This window comes from Pelodiscus sinensis, chromosome 20 (genome assembly GCF_049634645.1).
Source record: "Pelodiscus sinensis isolate JC-2024 chromosome 20, ASM4963464v1, whole genome shotgun sequence".
Lineage (NCBI taxonomy): Eukaryota > Metazoa > Chordata > Testudines > Trionychidae > Pelodiscus > Pelodiscus sinensis.
In genome coordinates, this window is record NC_134730.1 from 23,245,732 (window position 1) to 23,259,380 (window position 13,649).

Genomic DNA, 13,649 nt, shown 5'->3' on the forward strand with positions numbered 1-13,649 from the left:
AACGAAAGTCCTGTCGCCTCACCCAGTCAATTGGGAAACGGAGAGGATATCCCTAGAGAGGGCAAAGGGCTTGTGAAGGCTTCGTCACCACTAGAGTGGCTCTTCCACGGGTTCAAGAGTTCTGCTAAGAGCTCTGGCAGGCTTCTAGATCAGTGTTTCTCCATCTTTTTTTTTTTTTCATAAAGTACCCCTTTTGGAAAAAAAAGTATCCTCAGGACCTAGTTTTCAGACACACAGTTTTTTCTTTTGCAACACATTTGTTTAAACAACTGTTTTTCCGAAATAACTTTGCTGTGTAGACACCCTTGCATCTCTGTGTGATAAAGAGACAGAATGGATATTTGTGTAAAACAAAGGAAGCAATGTTTTCTCTCACCCCCCCCCCCCTCCACTCTGTTTGTAGCGTGTTAGGTACTGCTGGCGTCTCATCAGAAACCTGCTTGCTTTGAAACCGCTGCATTCAGCATTCTCTTTAATTCTCAACTACAGTTGGCATGTGTGCAGTTTAGAAAGACATGCAAGACAGGATCCTATGGATGGTGCATATAACAGTGCAAGTGGAAGTCCCAGCCTGCTATAAGGAGGGAATCTGGTAAGCTTGTCTTGAAAAAATAATGGTTAGCTCCTGCAAGTGTTGCATTTTCCTAGCAGTGTCCAGTCACTGATTAATTATTTTAAAAGACTAATTGGTGCCTATTTTTTTTAGTGCCACAATAATGGTAGGTCTTCTTTTTGGAGCCTTGACAAACAAACTGACAGTCTGAGTGTGGCTTTCACTTTTAATCCATTACAAAAAAAATCATTTGTTTTTGTTCATTTTTAAAAAAGATTCTCCTTGCCTTTAATGTAAAAAAAAAACCCGATCAAATAATAATATAGGCAGGACTATCTACCATGAAATTCACATTGAGAAGTAGTGCTGCGTTTATCATTATAGTTTGTATTATTGTAGCACTTAAGAGCCCTTGTCATGGAGCAAGTCCCTGTTGCTCTAGGTACTGTACAAATGCAGAACATATTGTCTCAGATTGCTTAGTTGCCCTGAACTTTAAACAGGATGTGGACATTATGTTTGTCTTGGTTCAGTTGCCCAAAGAGCCATCCCAGAAGTGCACTAGACACAAATTTAGGTGATGCCTTTAGAGTCAAAAGGTTGAACGGACTAATTTGGACTGGCCACATTTGAATGAATGGTATTGCGAGTCTGTGCTCCGTGAGCCAGGCCACAACTGCTGTAGCAGTGAGCGGAGCCCATGCATCCTTGCAGTACAGGTGCCTCTTCACGTAGGATTTATTCTGGCTTTCTTGCATTTTCTTTTTCTCCTCTCTCCCTAGTCACAACCCACAGTTTGGGAAATGCAGCTATAAAAATAACTCATCCTGTAACCTCAGCTCCAGTTCTCTATTCCTAAAGTTAGTATTTTTCCAGAATAAAGTGAAAGGAAACCAAATTTGTATGAAATGAAGGTAACCTTGGAACTAAAATGAGAGATTTCAAACCAGTGTAATCGGCAGGTATGTTGCTAAGACCGTGTCTCCACTTACTGGAGAATCAACGCTCTGGGGGTTGATCTTCCAGGGTTCGTTTTAGCAGGTTTAGTAATTATTATTTATGTAGCTGGAGTTGCAGACCTTAAGCGAACCTTCTGGGTGTAGAGTAGACCTGGCCTGAATCATATGAGGAGGCTTGCATTCATTTTATCTGTGGTGGCTGTGGCTAAGCAGAAAGTATGGCTTCTTGTGCCAGCATTTGGATTCATATAGGGATTTTGCAAGAGAAAATTAAACTTTTTCTAAATCAACTTGGCTGATAATGTGATTAGCTTTGGAGACTCAAAAAGGTCCATTCTTTAGGGTTTGTCTCCAAAGAAGTCTGTGTTTCAGGCTATTATTCAGCTTGTGGAAAAAAGAACCTTTGGGGCTTGAAAAATGACTGGTAGCCCCAATTAAAAGAGTCACATTATTTTCCGTGTTCATTTCTGGCCAGGGAGGCATTCAATGCTTTGTTCTCTAAGCACACAAACTGTGTCATTGATACAATCAGATTGTGGTTGTTCTTGTTTTTTTAATCTCAACATCCCTCACCACACGCCCATTGTTTGTGACTTAAAGCAGAGCTCTCCTTCTGTATTCTTAAGCCTTGCACCATTAATCATTGTTTGTGTTTACAGTCAATGATTTTGCCTACTTGTAGCAGATAATAGTACTTCATTGAGACCAGAATGGGGTATAAAACAGTCCTATCTTGTTTGCTCTGCAGTTCTTATGGATGGTGGAGACTTGCCACATTGCTATGATAATCAAAAACTGTAACACAAAAATTAACTCTGCCCTAGTTCACATGGGATTCAAAAGAACTTTAAGGAATCTGATTTAAGACTTACAAAAATTAGGAAATAAATCAAGGTCTTTGTTCAGTTTTTAACTCATTCTGCAGTGCCCATTTCATTTCACATAGCACATATCATTTCTCAGTGGTTGTGTAGCCCCATAGAATCCCTGGCTCAGCTCTGGGGCGTAAATGATCAGATCCCGGAGAAACAATCTTGAGCATTCTTTGACTTCAATTGGCAACTCAGCCCAAAACTCCCATTCACTTTCAATTGGCAACTCACGCCATTGACTTTCAAGGACATTTCCTCTGAGTGAAGACATCAGCATATGTCCCATCTCTCTGATTCCTCTTTACTAAAGACCTGTGGGTGAAAAAGATCTTTCTGAGGAGTTCATCGCCTGCCCGATCCTCCGTCATTCACTCCGTGGGTTACAGTGCAAATAGTTTTGAGGCAGTGGAAGAGATGTATGGCTCCAGGTGAGAAACCAACATGCTAAGGCTCTTAGGGTATATCTACACTACCACCCTAGTTCGAACTAGGGTGGTTAATGTAGGCAACCGGAGTTGCAAACGAAGCCCGGGATTTGAATTTCCCGGACTTCATTTGCATCTTGCCGGGCGCTGCCATTTTTAAATGTCCTCTAGTTCGGACTCCGTGCCCGCGGCTACACGCGGCTTGAACTAGGTAGTTCGGATTAGGCTTCCTATTCCGAACTACCGGTACACCTCGTTCCTATTCCGAACTACCGGTACACCTTTTTCCTATCAGGGGCCACTGATCCCCAGAAAATATATCAGTCCTGAGCCACACACAGCCTTGCTGCGCGGGCTTCAGGCCTTCCACTAGGCTCTAGCATGGAACCGAAAAGGAGGAGTTCATAATATTGGAGGGGGCTCCAGGATGGAGCAGAGAGTTTGGGTGCAGGAGGAGGTGAAGGCTCCGACTGGGGTGCGGGCTCTGGGTGGGGGATAAGGAGTTTGGGATGTAGGAAGGAGCTCCAGGATGGAGCCAAGGGGTTTGGAGGGCAGGAGTGGGCTCGGGGCAGGGGTTAGGGTGTAGGTGTGGGGCCTTGGCAGGAGTGAGGGTGCTGGAGCGGGCTTACGGCTGGCATAGAGGGTGAGGGTGTGGGCTGTGGGAGTGAGTTTGGGTGCAGGAGGGGGACTCAGAGCTGGGTCAGAGGGTTGGAATGTGAAGGGTGGGGAAGGGGACAAGAAATTTGGGGTGCGGGAGGAGGCTCTGGGCTGGGGGTGCAGACTCTGGGAGGGAGTTAGGGTGCAGAAGGGGGCTCAGGGCTGGGGTAGGGGATTGAGATGCAGGAGAGGACATGGGGCGCTTTCCTCAGGCAGCTCCCAGTCAGTGGGGCAGCGGGGCTAAGACAAGGTTCCTGCTTGCCCTGGTCCTGTGCCGCTCCCAGAAGTGGCCAGCACGTCCCTATGACCCCTGGGCAGTGGCGGCTTTGCACCCTGGTATTGCCTGCAGGTGCTGCCCCCACCGCTCTCATTGGCCGTGGTTCGTGATGAATGGGAGCGCAGGGACAGTGCCTGTGGAAAAGGACAGCACACAGAGCTTCCCCGATTGCCACAAGCCAGTGCTCCCAAATCCAGCCTAATAGTGGAGGAACCAGGGCGCAGGGCTTCCAGCCCACGGCACAAAGACTTCCTCAGGCCGGATGACGTTAAGCAGGGAGCTGGTTCCCATCCCAAAGAACTTAAGCCCTTGCATGAATCCCATTGAAGTCCGGGGGAAAAGCACACGCTATAGCATTTTGCTGACTATGAAGTTTGGATGATTCATGGTCGGGCATGGAGAATTGGGCACAGATTATCTGTCGCGTAGGCATGTTTTAGTTCTCTTTGTACTTTGTGCTACATCTCTATTAATGACTCTGAGGGTTCATGTAAAGATGTGCTAACTCTGCCCAAGCTAACACACTAAAAGTAGCAGTATGGCCTATGCATCATGGGTTAGCCACCCAAGAACGTACCCTGGGGATCCGCGAGCCTGAATTTGGGAGGCTAGCCCCCATTGCTGTCTGTGCTTGCAGTGGCCATGCTGCAATTTTTAGCTCAGTAGCTCCATCAGACTGAGTGCATTTATGCCTACCCCAGCTATGGACATGTTCCCAGCTGCAGTGTAGACATACCCTGAGGGTTAAGAGGCTCAAGCAGTGTAATCAGATCCTAGTGGATAGGTATAGGCCTCAATGACTTTTTCCTTTTCAGTTAAGATGCGTCTACACTGCACCATTATTTTGAGATAACAAAGTGAGTGTCTACACAGCCTTTCGAAATAAGACAGCTTATTCTGAAATCTGTAAGTTTCATTCTATGAGGAATAACGCCTATTCCGAAATACCTATTTCAAAATAGGAGTGTGTAGATGCTCCACCTCTGCTATTCCGAAATAGCCTCTTACCAGGGCCATTCTAAGTTATTCCTCACCAGTACCTCGTGGGGCTCTAAATCGAGATAGCACATCCACATTAGAGAAGCCTGCCTTGGACTCATTTTGAGACTTCCCTGCAGTGTAGACATGCTATTTTGAAATTCAGAATAACAGTGTAGACACACCCTCAGAGAGGACAATGTCCTTTGAAAATGATTTGGATGGCTTTTTTTAGCCATATTATACCTGCTTACCTCCTTCCAGCAAACTGAAACTTCTCCCAAGACTTTAGCCTCACTCTTGGTTATCTGAACACGCAGTTAGCTTGGTCAGGTGAGGGTGTGGCAATGCATTATTGTGGTAGGTCACTCGTGCTAAGTGAGATTTGATAGGCAAAGCCAGGAGCCCTTTTGTTAGCAGGACATATCCTACCAGCAGGGTTTGATTTTTCCCAAATACAATTTTAAAAGATACCTTGCTTGGGCATTTTCAGCTAAGAGCACTGTTACCTGTTTTGCACCCTTGGTGCACCACAAGGACACATTTTCATGGGCTGTTACTCTAAATGCGGATTAGGCTCTTTTCTCGTGATGCTAAACTTTGCTTATTTACTTTACTGTGCTATTAGGATGGGAAGGCTGGTGGGCGTGTGGCTAGGATGGCGTGTGCATGGAGAGTTTCTGCAAAAGAGACAGGCAGTATAGCCTCCATCCTTCAAGTTACTCTGCTGGTCAAGTCGTGAGGCAACACAGACCACTGTGCCCACTGACATGAATGGTGACCATCTATAGGCGCTGGGTTCTCCTGATGGAGTGGCCCACAGGATCAGGGCCCAAGATCCTGGAACTCTGAGATATAAATACCTACCAGACTATTGAATGGACAAGGCAAAGTACAGCGTCCCGTTGGAGGATACATCTATATGATAGTACACTTGACCTCATGCAGAAGACCAAGAAGTGGTGTGTGGTCTGGATGCCTGGGAAAGTCCCAGAGGCTGTAGCAACAGGCTATTGGTTCTGAGTGTGGGGAAGCATAGCCTGACTGCAGCACTGTGGGTTGGCTGGGAGGGGCTGGATAAATCAAAGACCCCTCTGACCTTTGTCCTTTTTCTGAACTGAATTGAAAGCTGACAAAGTTCAGATAAGGTACATTTTCCCAGATCCTCCCACAACATCTCTTTGACCTCCAACAGAATCCACACACTTTGATCCCTGACGTCCCGTTCGCCTCACGATGGCTTCTCCCAGGAGGCTTCCTGGTCACCGTCTCCTTCAGAGCCGTCTGATCAGACACCTCTACACTCCCAGGCTGCAGACATTGGAAACAGTGGGGGCTCAGTGTATCAGCTTCTTCTGAATAGTTAGCTGTGTGTGTCAAATCAGAATGTCAGCGTGATTTCTGGTGATTTTAGAATTAGGGCTTTTTTTAACAGCTTTGAGCAAACTAAATTTCTTGGTTCAGTCCTTTTACAATAGTAGCAGTGTGAGCTTCCTCTCTGATGAGTACAGGCAGTGTTTCCAGCAAGGACACACATATGGTTTAAGAATTGCTTAGGGTAGAAGAGGCGATTTGCAAGTGTGACTGAGTTTCCCATCGGCTTTAAAAAAAAAAAAAAAAAAAAGGTTACCAAATCGTCAAGATATTTTTTTTAAATCTGTTTTTTTTCATACTCCTGAACAACTAAAGTTTTAGCACTGAGGCTACGTCTACACCACAGGGTTTTTGCACCAAAATGGCCATTTTTGCAGGAAAAAAACGAAGTGTCCACACCTCAAGCGCATTTTTGCACAAGTACATTTACAGTAAATCAAAACAACAGAGGGGTTTTTGCAGTGTAGGCATTCCTCTTTCTACGAGGAATAACTCCTTTTTGCGCAAGAGTTTTTGCGCAAAAAGGTGTGTGTGGGCGGGCAACAGAGGCTTTCTTGCAGTCTGGACGCTCTCTTGCGCAAAAGCGCTTTTGCAATGCGCTTTTGTAGTGTGGACACGCTCCTGCGCAATAAGTTTTTGTGCAAGATCTTTTCTGCAGAAAGCTTCTTGTGCAAGAAGCCTGCGGTGTGGATGTAGCCCGAAAGGGGCAGTGTAGACATGTCCTCTGTGATGTTTGTAAAATAGCAAAAAACTCTAGAGTAGACAAGGGATGTAAAATTCTGTTTAATTGGTTAAATGGTTAAACGCAGTGCTAACACACAAGCGTGGGGGGGAAGAATGACTAACTGAGGGACTAGTCGACTAGTTGCTTACATCCCTATATGAAATGATTATACAACAGGGTTTATTCCAGAAATATTTTTTAAAATGAAATCTGGCAAACTTTATGGGATGTTTCTCTGTGAACACAAGGCAATATTTAAAGTGTTCTGCAAGGTACACTGAGAAAAAAGACTTGAGAAAAGAGACATCTGACTTATTTCTGATGCTTCTCTTTCCATTAACAGAAAAAAAGCTAACTAAAACATCCAACCCAAATAATAGGAAAAAACAGTTATATCGGTCAGGGAAGTCCAAAGAGACTTGCAGTAACTTTAATCTGTGGAACCCTGCAGGAAACAATTTGGGCTCATTTGTTCAAAATCTTTCTAAAGGAATTTTATGCCCATAAATCTTACTACAATTTAGTGCTAATTCAATCTAGCTCCCTATCAGATATAGGTTCTTTTTGGTAGCATAATATATGAGGGAGAGACTATGGTTTTGTGGTCAATGCATAGGAATGGGAGTCAAGATCCTGAGGTCTGCTCTTGGTTCAGGCAATGGCTTGTGTGTGACCCTGGATTGACTGTGCATCTGGAGGGCTGTTCTGTAGCTCACACACTTTGTTAATGAATGTCTATAGAGAGCTTTGAGAGCCTCAGAGGAAAGTGGCAGCGTAGTGTGAGTATAACCTAAGGTGTTAAATAACAACACAAAGTCATATTTGTGACAATGATTTATTAGTATAAGTTAGAAGACTAAAGAAAGCTGCTGATCAGCAGTCCTAAGGTTTTTTAAACTTAGTACCGAATTTGGCTGGGAAATGATGATTAATTCCCCACTGCCAGCTGCTAAATTCTTGACCTACACATTGGTGCTTGTTGTGTTTTCTCTCTTTTTTTACTCGGCAATCTCACGGTCTCTTTGGTTTTTGAGCATTCATTTATTTACTCTTCCTCTGAGTTTATCGAGATCGTTCTGAATTTTTTTGCCTTCCTCGGTTGTGTTGACTGACCCACAAGTTTTGTATAATCAGCTGCACATTCTTTCCTCAAGGGCATTGATACACAACTGGAAACAGCTGTCATAATACTGGCTGTAGCTGGACTCATCTAGCTTTCTCTGCCCACTTCAATCTGCTCATATTCACAGTGCTCCTTGTATTTGATATTCGAACCAGTTCTTTGCCCATTCAAATGTCTCATCCTCTGATATCACTCTTGTTGTCCTTGCAGATTAGGCTTGTGCTGAGGGCTTTGTATAACTAGCTTGAAGTCCTGTAGATTACATCAACTTCCCTTCATCTCATTCATGACCATCTCCTGAAATTCATACTGGTTTCTTCAGCATCAGCTCATTTTCTTGGTGAATTTTGGCTAGTCAGTTTAGTTAAAGCATAACTTTCAACTTAAATTATATGTTCAGCTATATGTTCCACTAGATGTTGAATTGTAACTTTGGGCAGTTTCTCTTTGCCCTACGGGCATTTGTCCCCTAGATCTGCCTTCAGCCAAACTTAGTTCTCTTAGGTTTTGTCTACACTTACAAGTTGAAAGCACAGCAATACTCTAGTTCACTGTTTCTCAACCAGTGGTATGAGTACCCTCAGGGGTACTCGAGAGAAGTCTGGGGGGTACATCAACACAATTGAAATTTGGAAAAAATGGAACTTTTGTTTCAAGTTTTACAGCATTTTATTATTTTTGTACTTTTTATCCCCCAGAATTTCATCACCCCGCCCGGGTGTTTAAACAAATGTGTTGCAATGGTAGAAAAAGATTTTGTGTCTGAAAACTATAGGTACTGGGGTACTTACTTTTATTTTTGGAAAAGGGGGTACTTTATAAAAAAAAAGGTTGAGAAACACTGTTCTAGGTAACCTGCCTTCATGAGGGGAGTGGTAGCTGGGAGTCCTTTATAGCAGGGGTTCCCAAACTTTTTGACATGGGGACCAGTAAATCCATTCACGAACTTTTGGAGGACCAGTAACATTCATTTGCATATTTTGCATATTCATTAATCAAATGATGAATATTCAAATAAGTTGATTCTGGCACAATAGAATCCCCGGGCCAGACTCACTCGTGCTTTGCGGTGGGGGGGGGAGGGGGGGAGCTGCGCCCTGAGATCCGCATATGGCCGGGTCAGTCCTGCTCCCCTCTGGCCAATTCGCTCCCCCTGCTGTGCCTCTGGCCAGCCCCACTTCCCCCAATCCCCTCCCGGACAGCCAGTTCTCTCCCGCTTCTCCTCCTAATCTCCCTTGGCCAGTCCCGCTGCCCACGTCCAGCCCCTCTTCCGGTGGCCGCTTCTCCCTCCCCTCCATCTTCCCCGGCCAGCTCCCTACCACCGACCTTGCACCCCCCCGGCAGCCCTGCTTCCACTAGCCCCCAATCTCTCACGGACAGTCCCGATGGCCCAGGCAAGCCCTGCTTCCAGCGGCCGCTTCTCCCCTACTCCTCCTCCCTATCTCCCCCGGCCAGCCCCCTGCCCAGCTCTGCTTCTGCTGGCTGCTCCTCCCCCAATCTCCCTGGTCTGCCCCGATTTCGGCCAGTGCTGCTTCTGATGGCCGGCTCTCTCCTCCTCCCCCCCCCCGACCTCCCTTAGCTACACATCTGCCGGGAGCCGGAAGATCCAGCTGCAGACTCCGCCCTGGCTGGCCAAAGGCTTGGGAGACCCTGTGACACACAGGCACTCCGGGAGCCCGGAACACCCCGGCAACCACGCTGAGGCCCAGTACTTTTTTCCTGCGGCCTGGTATCAGGCCGCGGCCCATAGTTTGGGAAACACTGCTTTATAGTGGGGGGGAGGGAAGGGGTGTGTTTTTTCACACCCCTGAGCCAGAAAGCGACAGCACAGTAAAGCACCAATGCAGACTTAGCCCTAATTCTGATGCCTTTTTATACGTCTCCTTGGACCAAATCTGTCCCTAGGTACTACCATGCCAGTGCACTGATTTTCATGACAATTCGTCAGCACAGCTACTACGTTAGCTTTTCTCCAGCCTCCCCTGCGCCCAGCACTGCTGTCTGTGCTGTAGATTGTGTCGCATTGCGAGAACTCCATGCCTGGCCCTACTAACATCCACAGCACTTCTCCTGGGATAAGATGCTGTGTCACACAAGGAAGCCTGGCTCTGTTTGAGGAGTGGGTTTATTCAGTGTAAATCAAGATTAATTTAAAAAAAAAAAAAACCCTGAGTTTTATTAACTGAGCTTAGTCCTTGTAAATTGTTAAAAATGGTGGAAAGTCTGCACATAAATCCTGTCTGCAGATTAGTAACACCACATGGCATAAGAACAACCATAGTGAGTCAGACCAAAGGTCCATCTGCCCCAGTGTCCTGTCTTCAGACAGTGGCCAGTACCAGATCTTCAGGGGGGGAAAAGAACAGGGCAATTAACAAGTGATCCATCCCTTGTCTTCCAGTCCCAGCTACTAGGAATCAGAAGTTTAGAGACAACCAGAGCATGTGGTTATGTCTTTGACCATCTCAGTTCTTAGCCTTTGATGGACCTATCCGCCCGGAATCTATCTAATTTGTTTTTTGAACCCATGACCTCATGCTCAAAAGTCAAATCTGAGATCACATGGTAAATCTAGGCAAAATTACCTCTCCAGTGATCTTCAACTCCTAATTGTATAAGAAGAAATAGGGCTTGATTGTTTATCCAATTATAGACTGTATGTTTGATACGTGGTGATTAGGGAAAATGGGCACTGTGTGGCTACGTCTACACTGGCATGATTTTCCGGAAATGCTTTTAACGGAAAAGGTTTTCCGCTAAAAGCATTTCCGGAAAAGCATCCATGGCCAATCTAGACGCGCTTTTCCGCAAAAAAGCCCTGATCGTCATTTTCGCGATCGGGGCTTTTTTGTGGAAAACACTACTGTGCTGTGTACACTGGCCCTTTTCCTGAACAGTTTTCCGGAAAAAGACTTTTGCCCGAACAGGAGCAGCATAGTTTTTCCGGAAACGCACTCATGATTTTACATTAGATCCTCAGTGCTTTTCCGGAAATTCAAGCGGCCAGTGTAGACAGCTGGCAAGTTTTTCCGGAAAAGCGGCTGATTTTCCGGAATAACTTGCCAGTGTAGACACAGCCTGTTTGTTTCCAGGCATTGGAGTAGTTATCAGTGGAGTTACAACCACCTTAAATTTGACAGCAAAATTGCAAAGCAAAGGAAATGTCTGTGCCACAGAAAAACAATTCTTACGCTCACTAGGGTAAAGTCTAAAAAGGTCTAGCTCTTTCCAGTGTTAATAGTCTTTTGTTTTTCTTGCCTAGGAACATTTGCAGTAATGTAAAGGTGTCTCCCTTATGGAATTGAAAGAACAGTTCAACATCATTCAACTTCGGCGTTTGTCTCTTCTTTTGGAAAAATGGACAACGTCCTTTTTAGAAGGCCAAATTAGAGCGTTCTACTGCAAACATCAGTAATTTAAATGTCATGCTTCCTGGGACTAAGTCATTTATAAAACGTGGAGACAGTTTGGAATCAGGATAAAGAAGCTTGGGGAAAAAACAGTAAACCCATATGTTAATAAGACATTATCATTTTCATTGCATATTTAGTGAAACCCCACAATTACTAAATGACAGTCTGACTATTGTGACTTCCTATAAGATCTCACTTAGCATGTCTGCTGTTTGCCAATGGAAAAGAGAGAGAGGCTTCCATTGATTTCCAGATTCTCACAAGTCAGTACTGTGGTTCTGTGGCTCATCTCTTGAGCACCATCCAGAGACCGTGACTCCTAGGGTGGCTTTGGGTGGCAATGAACAGCTGAATCACATCTAAGGAACGCATGACAATGGGAGCTCTCAGATGAGCGTGTGGCAGGAATAAGCCACTGCCACCGACTCACTCCGAATAAAGGTCTGCAGGAGGCATTCCCACAGCACCATGGAGATTTTGTTCCTGAAAACACTTCTGCTGCTGGCTGGCTGTTTAGCTGGGCTCTTCTATTACCTCTCAGATCTTTGTGTGGGTGAGAAGAGGACCGCAGAGAAGCCGAATTTCATCGTCATTTTGGCAGATGACATGGGATGGGGGGACCTTGGGGCGAACTGGGCAGAAACCAAAGACACTCCTAACTTGGATCGGATGGCTTCAGAAGGAATGAGGTAAGCCTCAAAGAGGCATCTGACTGTTCCTGAGTCTTCCATGTACTGAGTGTATGATACCAAATGGCAGGTGTCCAACAGTAAAATGAACAGAGGTTCTCACTAGTTCTTACAGCAACAGTACGTGCCAGTGCATCCTGTCTGAGACCCACATGAGAACCATCCTGTGGTCAAATTCATCGCAATGCTGAGACACCCCCCAGCCCCGGCCCAGGGCGGTCCATGAGTCACATCATGTATGCCCTCAAAATAGCAAGAGGAGGGATTTTGCCTCACCAGTTGGGGGTGATTGGGCATGGCACTGTAGGGGCCCTGGCACAGGCCAGAAGGATGAAGAGCCAAAAGACATTGCATTTGCCTTAGAAAGGGTCTGGATTAGGCAGGTCAGCCATGAGCTGGTTGGAGAAGGGGGAACGGGGAGGGTGCTTAAAGCCCAGGAATGTGAAACAAAACTCTGGGTGGCCCTGGGCAGTATCTTTCCTCACTATTCTTTCCCTCTCAGCAACTGGGGGAGAATAATGCTTCCTTACCCCACACGGGTTGTGATGCTGAGCTTCCAGGCTGGCATTTTCAAAAGGATGATGGGCACCTAGCTTCCTAAGACCCCATTGATAGTTCCAGCTTTAGTGTCTGTTAAACCTTCGAGAACTCCCACAGAAGGGGTGATACAAGTGCCCAGTATCCTTCTTATGTATGGCATGGGTCTGCAGGCGGCAGCAGCAACCCCCAAAGGTGCAGGTGGTGACCCACGGAAGAGTTCTTGACTAAGCATCAAGATCGGAAAACCTGCACAGATGCTCAGGAAATCAGTGAACAGAGCATAACTGCTTAGGACTTTGGTGGTTTGCAACATATTTGTTCTTCACGCTGACACTGGTTAGCTTCAGGCCAGTGTGGCAGGGAACCTGGGTTTTTACAGTTTAGGAACACCTGCTAGATATTTGCATGAACCAACTGCCTAGCAGTAAAGCCTTTTCTTCTGTTCAGCAAATATTTAGAGGCAGGTCCTGGTTCAAATAAGGAGTCTCGTGTTTAAGGCCATTGATAAATACAACTTATGGTAATCACAGAGGAAATCATACCATGTTTTTTGTGAAGAACCCAGAGAGAAATCTCAGCTGGAAAATGATTTTAATAACCTTTTTACCGGGGTATACAATGCATTGTAGCAATAACCCTGAGCTTCCTGAAAAAAAGCGGAAGAACAGCTCTTGTGCAAGAGGAAGTTTTTGTGCAAAAAGGAGCCATGTAGACAGCTCCTTTTTGCGCAAAAGCCTCTTGCACAAAAATGGAGCCTCATTAATTATGCAAATGAGGCACGGTGATATTCCACGCTTTGCCTCATTTGCATATTTTTTGTACAAGAGAGGGCAGTGTAGACGTAGCCAGATAGATTCATGGTAGTAGGAATATTCAACTCAGCTATCTTCGGGCCACAGGGCATCTTCTTGGCCACTAACATGGACAGCACAATCATTTGCACTTGTGATTGTGGTAAGTAAATGGCAATCGTGTGTGTGGTTTGTAGCCCTGGGCTCCTGGAACAATGCCCAGCATGTGGGTCCCTGTCAGTTTTTGTCAGCAAAGAGAGGCAGTTTTTTCAGC

The 13,649-nt window shown here is 45.6% G+C and overlaps 1 protein-coding gene across 23 annotated transcripts in view; it reads left to right on the top strand.

Moving 5' to 3' along the window:
- Positions 1–13,649, top strand: part of ARSG (arylsulfatase G) — a 147,242-nt gene that overhangs the window by 26,556 nt on the left and 107,037 nt on the right. For 16 of the 23 annotated variants that reach the window (XR_012896913.1, XR_012896914.1, XR_012896916.1 and 13 more), the window contains 2 exons: positions 404–592; positions 11,205–12,044. The exons of 1 other annotated variant lie outside the window; for it this stretch is intronic. Coding sequence is in view for 17 of the 22 variants with exons in the window: in XM_075903967.1 (XP_075760082.1) it covers positions 11,824–12,044 (221 nt within the window). In the remaining 5 variants the exon portion in view is untranslated. The remainder of the gene's footprint in view (positions 1–403; positions 593–11,204; positions 12,045–13,649) is intronic. 6 more of the 23 variants (XM_075903975.1, XM_075903976.1, XM_075903978.1 and 3 more) reach the window with 2 other exon arrangements.